This window comes from Rhododendron vialii, chromosome 11a (genome assembly GCF_030253575.1).
Source record: "Rhododendron vialii isolate Sample 1 chromosome 11a, ASM3025357v1".
NCBI lineage: Eukaryota > Viridiplantae > Streptophyta > Magnoliopsida > Ericales > Ericaceae > Rhododendron > Rhododendron vialii.
Window position 1 is genome coordinate 35,186,319 of NC_080567.1, and position 20,768 is coordinate 35,207,086.

At 38.4% G+C, this 20,768-nt stretch overlaps 1 protein-coding gene across 4 annotated transcripts; it reads right to left on the reverse strand.

The window, feature by feature from the left end:
• Positions 1-13,190: 13,190 nt before the first annotated feature.
• LOC131306453 (pathogenesis-related homeodomain protein) lies at positions 13,191-20,155 on the reverse strand. 4 transcript variants are annotated; one of them, XM_058332698.1, is made up of 9 exons: positions 19,952-20,155; positions 19,848-19,882; positions 17,292-18,368; positions 16,998-17,163; positions 16,739-16,862; positions 16,516-16,628; positions 15,910-16,428; positions 14,412-14,723; positions 13,191-14,091 (listed from the first exon to the last, which is right to left on the reverse strand). In XM_058332698.1, exons 3-9 carry the CDS (start codon positions 18,329-18,331, stop codon positions 13,621-13,623), a joined length of 2,745 nt encoding a protein of 914 aa, XP_058188681.1. In that variant the 5' UTR covers positions 18,332-18,368; positions 19,848-19,882; positions 19,952-20,155; the 3' UTR covers positions 13,191-13,620. The 4 variants fall into 4 exon arrangements, with proteins under 4 accessions (XP_058188681.1, XP_058188682.1, XP_058188680.1 ...); XM_058332699.1 differs by having other exon boundaries at positions 17,292-18,586; XM_058332697.1 differs by lacking the exon at positions 19,848-19,882.
• Positions 20,156-20,768: the final 613 nt, after the last annotated feature.

A 20,768-nucleotide genomic window follows, 5' to 3' on the forward strand; every position in this document is an offset into this window, starting at 1 on the left:
TATCGGATTGCTCGAATGCACCGAACGGAATCCACGAAGAATATACCCGGACGGCACTGAAAAATCGCCGGAGAGGCAGAGAATGCGCGCGCTACAGTAGTAGTGGGGAAGTGGGGGAGGGAGTGAGCGACGAAGTGATACACCACGCGCACGTATGGAGCGTGATAATTATTGCGTCACTGAAGTCTCCGAAATTTACCTCTCTTATTTTTCAAAAAATGGTTCAGTACAGTAAGATTTCAGTGGTCGTATTTTTCATAGGCAAAAAAAAAAATTCATTTACCAAAAATATAAGAAAATGAAATTAGTACAATAAGAAAAGAAAAACATTAAGAAAGCCTCGAGCAACAAGGAAAAAAAATGCGGATGGAGATGGAGGTTTGGAAAAAATGTTCTTTAAGCACAAGCAATAGTATATTTAGTTTCCAAAACCAATTTATTTAGTTTCCTTTTGATATTTTCTCGGTTAGAAAGAATCTTTTTAATAGGAAATTTCTTTTGCAATGTCGTTTATTTTGGCATGTTTCTAGAATTCTCTAGGAATCATTATTAGTTATTAGTCATATTTTTATTTGTGGTAATTATATATATTTTTTGATTGACAAATATTGCCTTTTGGTTATTATTTTCTTGCACGGTAAACCTTAGGGCAACGGGGTTGGGTTTGAATGTGTGTTTGTTCTTGTTCGCATCATACGCTCCCCTGCATCAGAAAAATTGCCCAACAAATTACTTATACCAAATCCAAAGATATTCAACTAGATAAGAAATAAATAAAACAAAGAATTATGAATAAATATCTTTTTCAATATCTCAAAATTAAGGGGGCTTAGCTATTTGACAAGTTGTGACAACTTTTGACAATTTTGATTTTGCCACTACTTCCATGTTGCAAAATGTCAAACTTTGAAAACCTACACCCACTCTAATCTAATCATAGGAATTAGAAACGAATTAATGTTCATAGAAATTTAGGAAGTCACACAACTGGTTGTCCTTATTCCTTGTTTGGTGGGTCAAGAGAAAGTTGTAGCAATATTATACTACTCCTCTATCTGGGGTCTTGTTTAGAAATAACTATATTTCGTAGGAGAATTTTTTAATGCTTCTTAACGTTGAGCGCGGGGAGAATTATATTCAAAAATTTATAATAGTAACATCCCGCATCGATGATGTGAGGTTTGAAGAACTAAATCACTTTTAATACGCCACAAACTCAAGAAATAGTCTCATACGGAAAAGACATAAATTAAGAGATTATGACAATTTGCGATCAATTAACAAATGTCTAATGATAAATTTGAACTCTTTACTTCTCCTTAAAGAGGGTGCGACCAACTAGGCTAGCTTAATTGGTTTTTCTAATGGAAAATTCTAAAATCAGCCCGATGGGCTGACGATAGGAGGTGTGTGAATGTGTATTAAAAGATGTAAAAAGTGCATAGAAATGCTTGTTTTTCTTGTTTTTTAGTGTGTTTATCGTCAGCCCAGTGGGCTGACAATAGCAAGACCGTTTTCTAATTTTCCACATAAATATAAGACATAGCAAAAAAGTCCCATAAAAGCTAACCTTAACAATTACTACGTACGAAATATTGACCCCACAGAAAAAGCAGGTGAAGAGTTAGTACATAACAAATGGGATTTTGGATGATATTGGGATAATCTCTGGGTGAGTAAGAACAATTAGCGAAAATGACGGCCCATGACGTGTTTTGATAATTAATATCCGCCAATGACAAGTTAAGAAAATTTGTTAATACTAGAAATATCCTTGGCGGGTATTAATAATCAAAACATGTTCTTGGCCGTCATTTTCCCAAACAATTAAGGCGCTTGCTCAAATTCATCGATACTTGTCTGAGCCGTCCATCTGGGTTATTAATGGTCCCATTTTAACCTCGGTTCTCATTGTTGAGATGAAATCCGAACCATTGTTTTTTGTTTGAACAACAAAAAAATTTCATTAATCTTAAAATTGTTAGAAGACTAATAGAAGCAAAGAAACAACATCATATTCGAAGAACAATCTTCTGTCCAATCCGAGACCCAAACCTACGATTGACAAGAAACCAATCGAGAACACCCAATAGAGACGAAGCCCACCTGAAAAGGTTGAAGCCTAAACACCCTATGAGAGTCTAAAAACTCAGATCAATACAAAATCAACACATAAAAAAAGGCCTAAATGCCCAAATCAGAAAATTTGCACCCATCACCGCAACGGGAGACACACCCAAACCACCACCGGAACCCGGGAAATCAGCCCGTATTGCTGTCCCGAAATGGCAAAGACTCCTCCCCAAAGCAGACCGCCCTGTAGCCGCCTCCGAGACCCGGGGAAAACCCGCCCTGCAGCCGCCTCCAAACCATTGCTTAATTATCGAGATGAACGACGACTCAGATCGTGCACGCACTACAGATTTTTAACCTCTTGATTGGGATTACGTCATTGTCAACGCTCCAAGCGAATATATATATATAGAACACTACAAATAACTAAGATTCGGTGCCAACGGAATGCTCGTGTATTACAGTGTTAGATCTTTGAATTTTATTTTATCTTCCCATCAATCAAATATTAAGTGAATCTCTTGTGGGGGATTAAACAATAGGGGTACAGCTAATTAAACAAGTATAAGTAGCCGCCGTACTGGATAATCAACTAATTAAACGTTAGTTAAGATTAAGAAGTATGCTTATGCGGCCTAAAGAACGTGCAAACACGTGAATATCATAGCAGCTAGGTAAAAATAAAGATTTATAATTGGTTTGAAGTCGTTACGGGAAATATTACTAAATAGATTAATTCGGAATCTTCTACTATATTTTTTTGTTTAACTTGATTTTTTTCATTGCTTGATGATGATAATTAAATGTGGCAATTGATTTTGCCACTCTCCAATTTGTTAATGTCACTCCCCTTTTTGTTTTTTTATTAAGGTGAATTTACTAAAACACCCTTGCTTTTGGAAAGTGAGAAAAAGCTTGTATCATAAAGTGCAATGGTGTTTTAGTAAATTCACCCTAATAAAAATAAAAAAGGAAAGTGACATTAACAAATAGGAGAGTAGCAAAATCATTAGCTTTAAATGTAGAGACATGGAAAACATTTAACTGAGGGAGGGATGGTTTCTATGATTAGAATTGTAATTCCTATTTTGGGTAGAGGAAAATTGAATTGAATCAGTAGTCAGCCTCCACCGCGGCCTACGGATACCCAGTTGATGTAATTTATTTTGTTTAAATAATTCTATCATATTGTCTTATGAAATAAACTACTACTATGAATAATCACGGTGAAATGGAGCATTTGTCAACGTATCTTCACATATCAAGAACTACGAGATCACCCTATCATTTTGGGGTGACCGAGGGATCGTACCATTCGGGCCTTGATTTGAACACCATGACACAACTTGACCTTCCATGCATTCCCTCTCGACTGTAAATGCAGAGAACCTTTTGTTGGACACTTTAACTTGGACATGAACCTAAGAGCAGCCGAACCTTTTGTTGGACATGAACCTAAGAGCAGCCCTTACAAATTTTGAGTAAAGCTTTCTTTGATAGGAGTTACTTAGACAGATAAAATTAAATCAAAGCACAAATTTAAGCAAAAGTTTTATTAGTGACATATTTCTAAATTATGGAAAGCAAAACAAGCCATTAGAAAATTTGAGTCCCCCTTATTCTGTTACAATTTGGAGCAAAACTGAATTTGGTATAAGTTTGAATCGAGTACTAAAGTGAGTTCAAAAGACTTTACTCAAAATACGTGTAAGATTCCGTTGAAGAGTTTGAACGAATCCTGACCATTTATTACAGCAATGAACGGCTAAAGATTGATTATGTATTGTGTTTTACACAACCGTTGTGTGTGTAGCACTTTTGATATAACAAATCATGTGGAATATTACCAGTATATTGGGCTTAAGTATTTTGGGTTATATGGTGTGACTTGTGGATAAAAATTAAGATACTGGGCCAAGGATCTGCTTGGGGCATTACAATACAGTTCGGAGTCAACTTATAGTCCTAGGTGTAAATATACCAAGTGAGGCTCCAGCTCCCAAAACTAGTTGCTCACATGTTCTCCCCTTAAGGATGGTTTGCATAGTCCCAACAATTTCCCTTGGTCTCAGTGGTGGCTGAGCGCATCACCCACCACTTATACTAGGGTGGGGCTTTAATAATATTTGTAACGATTGGACCCGACTGACCGCTAATCCCTTTTCGGCTCAAACAGTGGATCTCTTAAAAGATATACCTAAAAAAGTGACATATAGTCCTAGGTGAGTGTTAAACATAACAAGTGAGGCCGTAGCTTTCAACCAATATGAGCTTTTAACCAATATGGAACTAAGTACTCATTTCTCCGAAATCCTGGGTATTACATTTTTGGTATCTTTTGTGTAATCAAACTTGATCTTAGGGATAACAAGGGATTGACTTGGGTGGTCAAGACCAGAGATTGTGGGATTCGCTCTCACGAGAGGTCTATCATCTTTTTTGGAGTTAGTTCATATAGAGCTTTTATTTTGGCTTTAATCGGGGCCCTTGCTACTAGACAGTAAGATTGGTCTATTAAAATTAGTTGCGGTGCGTGTAGATTGGTAAGGACATTTGAGCTAGAGAAAAACTTCTTTACGGAGCAGTCTGTAAACATAGTTTACAGGGCTCAACCGTGTACATCCAAATGTGTTTTGGACGATCCAGATTTTTAAAAAAGTTTAAATGTTCTTGCAAATAGTTTTTTAATAATCCAGACCATTAATTACCGAAACAGACGGCTGTGATTGTGCGGAGCCGTGAATAACTTGTTTGCGGTTCCGTTGTGAATAAGTTTCTCTCTTTGAGCTATCTAAAGAGTAGACTTGACCTTACATATGTTACCGATAGTTTTGTGTGGAAGCACCCGAACATGGTTTTGGGCTTGTTTATTTCGGGGTTTTAAAATCCCTGCGCACGATTTTTAATACATTTTCTCTATCTCTCTCCACTAAAAACTTCTTTCAAATCTCTGTGCTAATTTGTTTTCAAACTTCACATTGATGCATGCATGTTGCCTTACCAACTAGACGCATTTGTCAGTCATGATGATGTTTTCCTAGTGTTGTCCTGCAATTATAGAGAGGCATACAAAATTCAAAATACCATTTCCAGGTGTATGCTCATAAATATTGGATTTTTTGGTCTAGAATTTTTGTTCAGATATTGGAATGTTGCACTTTATTTATTTATTTTTTTGTTGGTAAGTTCAATCATTGAAAACAAAAATAGTTGTGTATATCTTATTCAAATTGTTTACATCCATCCACTCAATCAGCCTCACTTTTTAATGTTCATTATTACAATCAATCCATCTATGTAGTATGTGCTGGGCCATAGTGATTGCATAACTCAGCAAGCGGCGCAATAATTAGGATAGGAGGCCTCACATTTCTTGATTTTTTGAAAAATAGGTCAATGTTTTGATCATGGATAAGACAAAAAAAGATAGTCAAGGTAGAGAGAGACCTGGTGTTGCTTAAGAACCAATGATCTGATCTCCATCCTATTTTTTGGACGGCGTGATCTCCGTCACTTTTTTTACTTTTTTCACACGGAAAAATCTTGATCGAATAAATCTTTAAATTGCGTAATGTCACTAATCAACTGGAATCGGGACACCAAGTAGAATAATCGGCTGAATTTTAACCTATGCTATAAAGTAAAACCTTTTTTTTTTTTTGACAGACATAACAAATGAGATCTTGTTGTGATATTAGGATAATCTCTAGATAGTATATACAGTTAAGGCGCTTGCTCAAATCCATCGATACTTATTCGAGCCGTCCATGTGAATTCTTAATGACCCCATTTGATCCCGGTTAAAGTTAAAACCTACTTCAAATGTGTTCTCTCGTAGAAAACTTGCCAACCCCATAACTTCTTAGGGGGTATGATGTTCCTCTTCATTATGCCATATAGAAGAATAGGAAGTAATGAGGTGGTTTGGAGTCTTTATGCTCAGGTAGGGATATGGGTCCTACTTTTACTCTTAATGTGTCTATCGCGATCTTTTCACATAGTTCGTTGGGTCAGTATTTACCAGTACAGGAAATCGAAAATTGCATCCGTGAAAATAAAAACAGTAAAACGAACATTGCGGTCGGACAGACATCTTGGATGTTATAGTAGAACTAAATCAACATTTTGAAATCTTAATAAAGGTAAATCTATGAAAGTAGGCATAGCTGCTCCACACTCGCTAAATCCCAGTGTTGAATGAACACTGGGATTTTGTTCCCCTGAAGTCCAAAAAAACTTTTTATGATCCATCCATTTAACGGATACGATTTGATTTGTCGCCACCTTCGTTTTCAAATCGCAAGATTAAACAAATGCTTTTCAGGGTTGGTTCAATTATGAGTCACTTTTTTTTTTTTTTTTTTTTGGTTTTTTGGACTTTTGAAAGGGAGAACTGCCTCCATGATTTTGCATGTTCTTTTGTAGGCTAACAGAATAATGTAATAAATCAGATGCCATAGGAGTATAAAGTATGGGGTTCTATGGGCCCCCAACCATGATGCCCTTATTGACCCATCGGCAACCACCTTCTAGTTTACGCGGCATACCACGTGCACCACATACTCAACTGAGGAGACAGGGAGCGCGCGTTAATTCGGTTGGTCGATAGGTTTACTTTCACGCAATTTACCATGGTTCGATTCAAAATGGGGTCAGATCTCAAGAAAATAATTTTTCGTGAATTTCCATAGTCCCGGTGTGGATACCTCCGGCTTTGACTTGACTGGGGAGAGGATTCGTTGAGTTGCGTGTAAGATGGCCCGAACAATCCTGATTGTCAAACGAAGAGAGAGAGAGAGAGAGAGAGAGAGTTGTTAGTCTTTAGTGATGATGTCTTGTCTATACTTTTTCTTTTGAAGGACTTGTAAAGTTTGGGGGGAACTCTTCCTGGATTGCAAGATCCAACAGTGGAGCTGTGGAAATCTTGAAGTACTGCCGATAAAAAAAAAAAAAAAAACTTGAATTACTGTTTCACATCTCATTTTAGGGAATTTCCAGATGTCATTTTCTCCATTTTTAACGAGTTTTGAAAGCTCTGCTTAAGCTTTAAATCCTAGTTTATTAGATCAGAATGAGTCTTTAAGATAAACTTTAATCGAGCTAATCAGAGATTCGGAAACATTGTCTGACTTGATTTTTTCATCGTTTATAGAGCAAAGTATGTTATTACTCCCATTCAAATTGGCTTAATAACTTAATCACATCCGGGAATGTGTTCCAGCTTCAATTTTTCCTCCTACGAGTCAAATCTTTAGCAAAATATTACTGTAACAAGTTCGAGCTCGAGTAACATGATTCGTTTATCAACTACTACTATAAGCTAGTGTCTTTTCTCTCCCACATGATGTTATTGTCCAGTACTATCATCTTGCCTACTGGGCCTTATTAGACCAACCACATCTTCGGCAAGGCCCATGCAGAGTCCTCCAGCCATTAATGTTTTACTTTTCCCATGCCTGAGGAGGTTTTGTTGGAGCAGAAAATTCTAGGACCAGGAAGTCCTGTACTTTCTTGTATGGACCACCCATCACTTTCTACTTTGCGCATGCATGCGTAGTTTCGGTACTGGGGTTTAGTCTTAAACTTGAAGGTTATTTTTACGTACTAAGATTCAGCCTCGTATCCTTCGGCCCTGGGCTTTTAGGCTTCTTTTAGCCGATGTTGATAATTGATTCCACGGTTTCCACCAGATTTTGAGAGTGAAGTCTTGAGTTCGAATTGATACAACAGTATTGATTTTGCTGGAGGAAGTGCAACGAAAGAGAGATTAAGAGAACAAAAAAAAAAAAAAATACTTGTAGCCTTGGAATCAATTAATCTTAGCACAGAATTTCCGTTTGACCGGAAAAAAAATTAATCTTAGCACAGCCCAGCCCAGCCCGTTTAAAATGAAAGTGGGCCATATGGGCTTAAAGCTATAATTTAGCATCTCACCCAAATTGCAATACGTGGACAACAATGCTGGCCCCGAGTGATTCTAACATGGTTATTACGCACCCAAAACTAACATTGATTCTACACAGCTATTAGTAGGGCTGCGCACGGTTTGGATCGGATTTCTATAAATCCAATTCTAATCCGTGAGTCACAGTTTTTTGAAAATGAAATTTGTGTCTGGACCAAAAATCTCACGGTTTAGTTCCAATCCAAACTACGGTTCGGTCCTGATTTTGTTCACGGATTGTATCAACCAACAATCAAGAAACCTGGATTTTCAATTTCTTCTGTGTAATTCAATAGTTCCCAACAAAGTAAAAAAAAAAAAAAACAAAGAAAAAAAAAGGTACTTCAATAAAAGTAAACACATTACACATTACAGTAGCTCAATAATTCAATATTTCCCAGCAAAGTAAACACATTACACATTACAGTACTTCAATAAAAAAGTAAACACATTACACATTATAATAATAAAAAAAGTAAACACATTACACATTACGGTACTTCAAAAAAAAAAAACAGTTCCAACAAAGTACTTGAATAAAAGCACACACCAAAGTACTTAAAAGAACAGTGGTAAGGAAGATAAACAATGATAAAATTATTATTATTTACTATATGTTACATATATATTTTTTATTTTTTTAAATATCTCACGGTCTGGCACAGTTTTCAAATGAAAATCCAATTCTAATCCTCATCTCACGGTTTTTTAATTTTTGAATCTGTGTCTGGACTATTAATTTACAGACAAAATCCAAAAGGTACGGATTGGTTCGGTCCTGTCCGCTTTCACGATTTACCATATTTTTTATGTAGCCCTAATTACAAGGGTATAAACAATTCGGTTTGGTCTTGTTTAGGCATTTTTTCAAACTAAACTGGATAGTATTTCGGTTTGGATATTTTACAAACCAAATCAAACCAAATATTAATGGTTCAGCTTCGTCCGATTTGACCTATTTATTCCGATTTTTGGGTTTCTTGGTCGTGGTTTATTGTATAGCAAAGAAAAAGAGCCACCATAGACTTCCACCATTTTAATTTCCATATGAAACTATTCAAATAGTATAAAATCAAGTAAAAAACTAAATTAAACGACGGAGAATCACAAAATTAAGTAAAAACTAAATTAAACGACGAAGTTTTTTACAATCAAGTACAAAACGAAAATTTATTACCTTCTTCAAGGTTTTCCACTTCATCGAGTTGCTCTCTAAGTCTCTAATAAGAGACATTTGAGATGGGCGCCTTAACCAATTGTGGGCCCAAATGAATCCTATCAATTTGCATGTATATATGTATTATATATATAACCTAGTTTCTTCTAGTTTGGAGAGTGAGAAATCGGACTGAACCGATTTTTTTGATTTAGCAAAAACTCAAATTGGACCAAACCATTTACCTCTAGAAACCAAACCAAATCACTGGATTGGTTCGATTTTGGTTTGCGGTTTATTTTACCGGTCTTTATTTTCACCCATAACTTTTTACGATTTGACCCATAAAAAACCTATAAATCTCTAGGTATAATTGTGAAATTTACTATAAGAGTTGGCTATTATAAATATTTAGATATTATTCTGTGGTGGCCTCCCAAAAAATCTAACCGCAATCGAAGGATCGTTGATGTCATGATAGTGGAGGAGAAGAATCAAATCAAACAAATGCAAAATACTGTGGAGAAATCAAATCACAAAGCAATACACATAATAGAGACCAAGATATACGCGCTTCGGCTTAGAGTTTGTGTAAACCTTCTCTATGAGTAATCAGATAAGAGACGATTTCACTAATGTGAAGAGAACAATTCTCCATAGGAACTAATCAGTCCAATTCTAATTGAGAGAGTCAAAGCTATATATATTTAATAGTATATAACCAAAGAGTTATTCTAAAAGATACTTGCAGTAATTCTTATCCAAATTGAATACCTTGCACCTCAAGTCCTAAAGCAACTCCAAAACAGATCTTGTGGAAGTCCAAAACGAATTCCGCTATCTGGATAGACTTAACCACCGTCCGGACGGAAAAAATAGTCCTGTACCTCTTCCACCGTGTCCGATACTTGGGCGTACATGTGTGTGTTACTGTCTATGTTTTACACATGTATGTATAGCAGAATCCCCTCTCACACATGAAGAAGTTACAGCAGCATTAAAACTTCCATATTTCCCCCTCTGCCACAAAAAGCCAAAGCAAATTAAAGCAATTCCAATGAAAGATCATAGACCCATTGTTGGATGGAACCTGACATTGCCCTTCTCGCATTCAGAAACCATGTGGACACGACACCCCCCCACCCCCCCCCCCCCCCCCCCTCTATTTACTTGGCTGTCACTGCCCCCCAAGTAAAACCAAACCAAGTTTTTGTGCAATTTAATTGCCACATTCATGTCTCCCCATCCCCCCCAAGCCACCTGCTATAAATAAAATGCACCACTTGCTTTAGCATCTCACTCACCTCATCTTCCTCGGTAGGAATAGGTTTCGGCATTTGCCATCGGGGTAGTAGAGAAATAGAAGACATGAAGAAGCTCTTTTTTGCCACTCTACTGGTCTTTGCTCTGCTTCTCAGCTCCTCTTTATTTGAACCCATCATGGCCCAATCATGTATGAGCTTGATTTCGAGTTCTCTCTATACATGCATATGTTTTTATCTTTAGTATACATGCATATGATTATCTATAGTGGAGTAGATTTTTTTTAACCAACATCTTTGTTAACATGAATTAAGATCCTCTCATGCGACTCTCTTGTGACGCAGTGGGCCACACCACAACTTCACTTGACAATCCAAGTAGTAGTATTTTGTAAGCCTTGCGTAGTATCAATGCAAATTAGGTTGATTGAACATCGGTAAGGGCTTGATCAGAATATGTTGGTCATAAGAAAAAAAGGGTAGTCAATGACTCACCACCCATTTCTTTTGCCAGAATTATGCTTTGTACAGGTGGATATATTAACGTCGGATCCACCTATTTTCTTTTAAAGGACAGACATACAAAATGAACAACTCGGATCATCAAGCAAGACTGTGATAGATCTCATTTGGCGTCACATGAGAGGATCCATACCCTGTTAAAATACTTGGAACAATTGTACATTCTTTAAAGGATTCTACATTCTTTTTTGGAAGGATAAATAGGGAATGCACCACTATTTTACGATACTCAGAACAGTTAAGTTAGGAGATTAATGGGAAATTGTGTTTTGGTTTGGCAGTGTATTGTGCAAAGAAGTGCGAGGGAAGGTGTGCAAGGGCAGGAGTGAAGGATAGGTGCATGAAGTATTGCGGGATATGCTGTGCTGAGTGCAAGTGTGTGCCTTCTGGTACTTACGGGAACAAACATGAGTGCCCTTGCTACAGGGACAAGGTCAGCTCCAAGGGCAAGCCCAAGTGCCCTTAACTGCACTCCGAAGTGGTCCGCTTTCATTTATGTTGTGTGTGTGTGTGTGAGAGAGAGAGAGAGAGAGAGAGAATTAATAAAGTGATCCAGGGATGTGCGTTCTCTGTTCTTTGTGGTTTAGTTGTGTCGATAATGATGTTGTGTTCATGTGTAATCCTCTTTTAGGATTGTTACAATGACCCATGGTTTGCATCTAAAAATTCCCATGTTAATTAATAGAAATTTCACGGTCAATTGATGTCAAGAAAACGACCCATAAAAGTGAATTTGGTTAGTGAAGATTTTTTTGGATGTGCCATATTCTATGGGCAATTCTTCGTTCCCATTTCAACCCCAATAGATTTGGCCAAGTGAGCACGAGAAAGTTAATGAGTGCTTATCTTTCATAAGGTCGCATCTTCAAACTCCACGGAAACCAAACATTTCAAACCTTAGGACCCATGAATTACACGCAAGCTAGTTCGGACATCCGGTTATAAAAAATTGAAAAATTCTTCATTCCAATTTTCAAACTGTAGAAGTTCATTCCAGTATTGAACATGCTCTTACCTTCCCTATGGGATGGTGTTTTATTGGCAAAATATAGGATTCAGGCATTACAAAATACTCTCGATAATTCATGCAGCAGATGCGAAATAGATACCTTACTGCACATCCACCTAAAACAATTTGAAGCTCGCACACCAGCTTTATAATGCATCTGGCTTAGCTGCCCAAGTAAATTATCCTCTTATTAGGATGTGTTCGACTAACAATAAAAGTAGTACTTATTTAAAGGTGGTGTTTCGCAAAACGAAAAAATAAGTACTTAAAAAATAAGAACCTTAGCAGAATGAGAGGTCTTAATTGTACGTCTTACACCATAACCATGGCTTGTTTCAGACACTAGAGCCGTTTTAACATGAAGTAGCAGTACTAACTGGTTTCAAACAGACAAAAATCTTACCTCAGATGGTGGAAGGACCAGGGGCACTAAATTGTGCCAGCGTTCAGACATCGTCCCGAAAATGGATAGATGCAAATAACCACCATGATTAAAAATCAAGTCGATCAAGCAACATCGGCTTACTCATCAAATCAAGATCTAAGTAAACGGTTCAGATCATATTTTTGCACTTGGGAAGATGTCCGACGGGCACAGCTGGTGCCCCTGGTCCTCGTGCGGTACCCTGACACATCAATAAATGCACAACACAGTTTTGCAGGGAGCTTTAAATTTTGGGCCATGTTACTCAACTGCATGGATTCAAGATATTAGTGCCATTTTAGTGCATGGATCCCTAGATTTTCCAGAACCGGCCGTGTGCATTGTTCAACAGCTGGCATTACAGTCTTCATTCCAAAAGACCAAAATTTTGAGGTCCAGGAATCTCGTACCCTCAACAAAACCAAAATGTTCTAAGCAACCATGAAAATCACCCAAGGACCCTACCTATCAGAAACTAAGGTTAATTAACCAGCCTGAAAAAAAAAGATAAAGTAACGAGCGATAACTAGCAGCAAGAAGCTTCAGTAACTAACAAGAAAACCAATATCAATCGCCCCGTGTTAACTAACAAGAAACTAAGCTTAGTTGAAACTGATTTTCATTAACCACTCAGCGAGATTACATGGCTTTATAACTTATTGAAAATAGAGATTACAGGGCTTCAGAACTAATCAAACAAAGATCCCTGCAATCTTTTTCCTGTACTACCCTCTTTAGTTAAACCTGCACCATGGCCATTGTGTCGGACGAAATTAGGAACCTTAAAACAACCCATCAAAAGTCAGAAGCCACAAGGAAGTTTTCCCCATCCAATTTGATTTTGAACAAGGTCTTAGTGTTACACAACTTCAGGTCACAGAATCACAAGGTACAAAAAAATCTTCACTAATGTAACCTGTAATTGCCCTACCAAGTCATACAACAATACAATGTACCCTTTGACAGCAGAACCAAACATGCCATAATCAGCGAGGAAAAACTGCTCTCAGTATATGAGGGCTGCCTGTATAAGCAGATTAGTCGAACACTCATATGAGTAGAAGTTCAAAGCAATCACTAAACCTAGAGAGGAATACTTCTCTTGATCCCGGAACAGTAAATGGATGCACTTCAGCATCATAAGGAGAACCCTCTCCTCTCTTTCAAGTAGTAACATGCGGAAAGTAATGTCCAAGCGCACAGAATTTGAAGAGTCAAGCAGCAGATTTCTTACCTTTTCTTAGGTCTCCCCCTTTTCCGCACTTCCTGAGATTTCGGTGATCTTCCCTTTTCCCGCAAATCTTCAGCTTTAGGTAAATCAACTGATGCACTCTCCTTTCGGATCTCCTCAATCCCCAAAACATGATCTGATTCTTGCGTTTCTAACTGAATCCGTCTCTTGCGGCCTCTTGAGGTTGTAGATCTCAGCCTGTTACTTTCTTCAGTCGATGAATTGCCAATGGTTACCCCAGCATTCACTTTGCCCACTCCAGACTCTGACTGATTCTTTTTAGGTGGAGTGCTATAGCTGGGGACACTTTCGGCTAGTTTTGATTCCATGCGTGATGTATGGCGAAAGCTCCAACGAGCATTTTCAAACCATTTGCGAACCTGATGCTGCGTGATTCCTAATTCTTTCGCTAAATTATCTCTTGTAGCTCGTTCTGGAAACTGATTTTCCTTGAAGGATTTTAGAAGCCCCTGTAAAATGACCACGATGACAGTTGTTGATTAAATGTTGCAAAAAGATTTAAAGATAAGGATGCCACAAGGATATAAGAAGCATAAAATATAGTGTGTTTATTACACTAGATCAAAGCTGCAGTTTTGGGCAAAAGGTTATCCGGTTTGTATAGTTGGATGCCCACGGCTGCATTGTACCAAACTTCTATGGCTTGTTATAAGTATTAGTTGGCTCATCAAACGTATTTGCAAAACTAGTTTAGTTGACGGAATGTGATATAATGATAGATCACCATCTGGATTCAGAAATCAAAACTTATTGAGTCAGCATGTCATACCTGAGTTACAACTTCCCCAAGTCTTCTATAAGCTGACCTTTCAGAACTACTAGTAGTAGAACCACGTTTAGCTGGTGAATTATTTGTACCTTCAACATCTATCTTCTCACGGGCTCTTCTCTTGGGAGCATGTCCACTCACTTCTTGGTTGTGCTTCGCATCATTAGCATTTAGCCCCTGTGTACTCGGGGTCCTTCCGCCAGGTGATACAGAAGCACCTTTCTCCATATTGCGCCTCCTCTTTTTGGGTGCATCAGCATCATCAACCCAATTTTCATCACTTGAATCAGAGGAAACATTTCCATATGTATCCTTTTAAGATGAAGGCATTGGAAACAGCGATAAGCAGAAACATGAGCTATGAGAGGAAAACTAGCAAAATAGAGACTAGATGCGAACTGTATGAGGACGAGTACAAAGGGGAACAGGAAGAGTGGGTGAACTGCCCACTTCTGAAGTAACCCTATGATGGCATGTCCATAGAGAAATGCCTCCCACAATGAAACTAGGCAGAAACCAAAACAGATGCCTATTTAAACGAGTAATGTCAAATTATCTTCGGCAGTGGAGTCCAATGCCATTGCACAAAGAAAGACAACTGAGGGATAAAATGCATGAAGCCAATTGCTTGACGATAAAAAAAAAAATGCCTAAGGGACCACGAAAAGTAGCATACTACATTGACTAACAATATATTTCTGCCTAAAGGACCACGAAAAGTTGCATAATACATGTAATAGACACTGCCATCCTAAACATCCACACGTATTAAAAGTAAATTAGCACAGCTTTTGCAATAAAATATTACCATTGATAAGGTGGAGCACATTACCACGTATCAGAAGCAACTTAAAAGAAAGAAAGTCTCAAACATTCAACACATTGACCAGTTTTCCAACATGCTAATGACAGCTAGGCCAACAAAACCAAACACCTGAACACCAACCAATTCCGTAAATTTATCATACCCTTGCTAGGAGACAAAAGAATGAACAATTTCGTTATGTATAGTTGTATTGACAAGGATGTAGAAGATGAAATCGATGTGACCCGTATTTTCATACTAGTTGGCTCAAGTCCACATTTCAACAAATAAAATCAATAGAACAAATACTAGGTCAACATTGTTTTGAGGGACAACATGTTGGACAACAATTGAAAAACATATTCATAACATGACTGTAGGCTGAGAGCCTCAAAGGAGGATGCTAAGATGGATGTCTAGTAAAACCAGGAAAGATGGAGTTATAAACATTTACATCCGGGGACTGGCAAGAGTTACCAACTAAAAATACGTTGGGGGGAATGAATGTTAACAGTTTGTATATAAAATGAGATCGGTATATATGATCCCTGTTAAAGGATATATTAGGAGAGAGGAAAACTTAATTGACTTGCTATGCCAGACTCCCAAATTGCATCAAATCAAAATTCAGCAGATAAATATGCCAAGAGAGCATTTCATATCATGAGATTCGCGTTATGAAAGGAAACTCACATCATACAGCTTTTTGTAGTCCAACCTTTCTACATGTCTCCTTCCAGCTACAGGTGCAGTTTCTCCATGGCCAGGATCTGACTCTAACAGAGATGACAACTCATCATTTATAGATGGTTTTTTCCCTTGACCAACTTTAGGTCCTTCTCCGTTGGAGCCTCTGCAGGATTTGGTGTTATCGAACACAACACCAAAATCATCAGAGTCGGAAGTAAAATCAGAACTTGAACTTTCCTGCTTAACCTGGTCATCGAGATCTGGAGCATCAGGATCATATTCATCATCCTCTGAATCATCAGAAGGTAGCTCCAAGTTCTGCTTGCTCTTGGGCGAAGTTCCATTATCTTCAGAAGCAGTATAGAAATCGGATTCGTCAGAACTAGATTCTTCTCCTTTCTCATCGACCTCTGAACCATCAGGGTCATACTCATTATCCTCAGAATCATCTGATGGAAGTCCCAAATTATCATCTAGGTTATTTCCAGCTGCTGCTGCTGCTGCCGCCTCAGGGAATACCTTCTGCATGTGGCAAAAAAGCGCAATTAAAAACACATAATGGCTAATTAGTCATCCATCCAATCGTAAAGTCTGGAGTTATTAATTGACCTCCCATGTGTCCAGAATAGAAAGATTAGTTCCTTGAGAATCATTAAGCAATTCAATGCAGTCAACCTTACAATCACATCCAGGGCAAAGCCAGCCCTCATCATCAGGAGGAACTGAAAGTGAAAAGAAAATGATTAAGGTAAAACAAGAACAGGAAACAACAAACTCCAAAAAAACAAGAATGCAAGTTGACTGCTACTATTAGGAGTTGGTTTGGACATACTGTCATCCTTTAATAATGGTGGTTCAAGACACAACTGGTGGAAACCACGTTCACAAGCACCGTCACATAGTATGATGTCGTTATCAGCTGGCAATTCTGTAGACTCACATTTTGCACAGAATATCTGCCACGGGAAGATAAAGTTATGGGTATTTGCTATGTGAAGCACTAACATATACTACCAGAACAGAAATATGTAAGTAGAACAAAGAGTGCCATATGAAAGAAGAAATGGCTTGTCCTATAAGGCATTCCCTACATCCTCACTGTCAATCTGTCCTTCAGAATCAAACAACGATGCCGGAAACCTTCCTTTGGAAATTGACAAATCAAGACGTTGAAATAGATCTCTTATCTTCAATTTGCAGCGGAAAATTTCCAATTTGGCACGTTGAAGTTCCTTCTCTGGCTTTATTTTTTCCAGGCTGCATAATGACCAAAATATTCAGTAACAACAATTACAAAGGAACTCAAGTCTAAAACGACCACCACACTGCCATTAGGGGAATATGCCACAATATTTATAGGGGAAAATTAGCTATAGATGACAAACCTCTGCCCTTTCCACCCTTCACCAGAATACGCATCTATTAAGTTTTGTTCGTACGTCCATCGATGTAGTAAATATCTCAGATGCTTTCTAATCCTAGAGAATTCATCAACTGGAGTTTCCTTTACCCGTTTCTTCTTCCTCTTCTTCCTTCCTGTTTCTTCAATAGTGCCATTACTATGCTCTGGCAAATTACTAACTGGCTCAGGAGCTTTAGATTTCTCTTGTGACCTAGATCGCAAAACTCTAGCACTGCTTACAGAAGATTTCAGTGCGTGTTTTCCTTTTGTTGACCTTATAGAGGTTCTTCTACCCCCACCTCCTGATGTACTAGCTTCATTAGCTTCATAATCTTGTGGTGATTCTAATTGATCAAGATCCCGATTCTTGGACACATTATATGGTAATGGTGTCAACTGTCCAGGACGAATATTCACTGCTGCATCTTCAGGTGCTAACCTCGATAGCTCCAGACTAGACTCTCTCTCATCTTCTGGTGGTGGTCTCAGTTGTTCCGAATTGGAATTTTTGGCTACATCCTCAGATGGTTGGCCGAATTGTTCAACATGGCTGATTTCTACTGTCCCAGTACAAACCAGTCCATTCTGTACGTAGCTGATAGCAACCTCCTGTTTGTCTGCCAATGTATAACTAGTTACACTTTCTGGAACTAGTTCATGATTTAGTTCAGAGGAATGATTAGCAGATAAATTTTTCCCGGCAGTACCTCTAGGAAGCAACCCTAACTGCTCAGAAGAATTTACAGTGGTATCTTCCAGTTGTTGCCCCAGTTGATCAAAGCTTGAATTTCTGGAAAAATCCTCTTGAACCTGTTGTTCAATGCCTTCTGCCATGGCTTCTTTAGATCCCTTCCTCACATTTTCAACACTGGTCGCAGGTTTCTCATATGTTGCTTCACTAGCCAAACTTCTAACACCAAATTCAAGGTCTGTTATTGATGTATTATGTCTAGGCGGCGATATATCCCCAGCTTCACCCATAGGTTGTGCTGAGGATGCATCCATATTGATGTCCTCAGACATTTAGGAAGAAAGCTAACAGCGACGAATATCACCAGACCTATGTCATTCAGAAATCCGAGGCCTTATTACTAGATTAGGGGAGAGGTACGAGAAAAGGAAGACAAATAGAGATCCTTTGACCAAAATGAGTTTAAGATCAAATGCGAAATAGTTAACAAATCCAAACTCATATTCTTTAACAGTTGCCCATAATCAAAGAAATAGACTCCGTCAGAACAGGACTAGGTTTGAACAGTTGTGGTGCACTCCATAGACCTGCACAGACAATGTAAAGTGGAGAGTGTGGCCTTGTTGATGAAGTTTATGATTAAGTAAAGCATGATTAGATGATCATTAAAGCTCACACAAAACTAATTTAATTTACTTTCTTCTTCCCTATCTTTCTCAATTTGTGTGTAAATTTGGAAACTACATGCAATTCTGACTATATGCTGTAGGAGTCAGCTGTCCACAGATCTTGTCTCATTTTCTAATAGGATGCAGTGTTAGCACATCTATCACCCATTATAGCACTCTTTTGATACCAACCCTGGACTTGAGGTCCTAAAACTCTGACCGGGGTTCCAAAATAAATCTTTTCTCCCTCCATTAGTCCTAGACTCCTAGCAACGCATTGACTGATCAAACTCCATTTGCCTTCAGATTAAACTATTATCATTTCAAGCAAAGCATCCTCATACATCATTTCCTTCCTTTTAAACATCAAACCAAAAGCTACCATACCCTTATGTGTGTTTCTATTAGACTTTATCTCACATCGCTCATCTAAGTCACCCAAAACCAATAGGCAATAGGTGGAGTAACCTCTAGAATTTATTAACCAAGCTTGGGTGATGAGTGATGTGGGATAAAGTCTACCAGTTTCATGATTAACTTAAGTGTGTTTCATGATTAACTTAAGTGTGTTTCATGATTAAATCATATTCCGAATTGTTCAAATAGGTTAGTGCTTTTCCCTCTTGGTTCGGCACTAGAGTTAGTAGGAATACATGTACTTCCGTGCGCACAACCTGAAAGAGGAGTTCGCATATTTCTGTTTGTTGACCAAAAAGGGTTTGTTAGCCTAAAAGGGTTAGCGGTTCGAAGAGACCATATTGCACTAAGTGAAGAAATGATCACTTTTTCAGCTGAGAGTATCGAAAACTGACCTACAAGGCTGCATATAATAACTGCTGATGCAGGTTTCCAAAGATGTGCTTATTTTTCGCTTTATAAGCTTCAAACCTACTGATAGATATGTTTATTTGCAGCAGCTGGCATCATCAGATCACACCAATTCATTCAATCCAAAACATTCAACCACTAATCCACCCTCCAATCGAGCAAGTAAAGTAAAAAAAGAAAATGAGACACGCTATTACACTGTTTCACCATTCAAATCCCAAAACAAGTAGCCCTAAAATTCTGAGCAGCCAATTGTTTATTTTCCACTTTCCTTAGCAACCAAATGAAGCATTACAATAAAAACACGAACAAACATTTCAAAAAGAATTTCAAAACCAATCCAAGGGCTTACCTTTCTTACTACTATCTCTCTAATGCTATTACCAACTGGGAAGAGAGAGAAAGGAGAAGTTCAGAATATGAAATTTTGGTATAGAGAGAGAGAGAGAGAATTACTGCGTGGCAGATCGAATCAAGAGCAGTTAGGTTTGGTTTTGGTTTCTGAGGCGAGTGGGTGCGTCGGCCGATAACGTCGCTCCGTTTTCGTGTTCGCGAGAGTTCCTCTCGCCGCCGATAAAGAAGAAGAGGCCCGGGTGCGTTTGGCGTAGTAGGGTAGGGCTCCCGGATTGCGCTCGCCGCTATTGTGCGCTTTCGGCGTACAAAAGGAAACGATAATTCCAGAGGGGTGAGTGCGTGGGTGGTGGGCCTGGTGGCATTGGATCGGCCTCGGTGACTGGACCGGTGAAAGTGGGCTGGGCCCTCTATGTGTTTGTCGTTTATGGATCGTATCAGCCTGCTCTTGGATTGGTGTATGGGCCTTCAGACTCGGTCTGTTCCGTTCCTTTCCCAAAATGAATTTTACTAATTTGAAGAATCTTTATGGTGACATGGAAAAGAAAAATGAACCCTGCTATTGGTACTAACAAGGTGGAAACCGATCGAGTGCCAACGGGCATGCGGGATCCACTCCGGGTTCCACACAGGTCCACTGGAATTTCAAAAAATTTATTGAAGGGCTCGAATCATTTGTGCGTGACCTAGAATGGACCCTGCATGCCCGTCGGTACCCCCTCGGTTTCCACCTTGTTGGCCCCTTCGCTAATTTATCGAAACAGAATATGAATGGACATGAAAAAGGAACTGCCAAAATCAATTAAGAAACTCTGATACGAAGAAGATTTGCAAGCCATGTCAATTTGTGGTTTACTATACCATAGTGTGATTAATTTACTCACCCTTAATACTACTATATACTCATTCATTTGGTAAATTA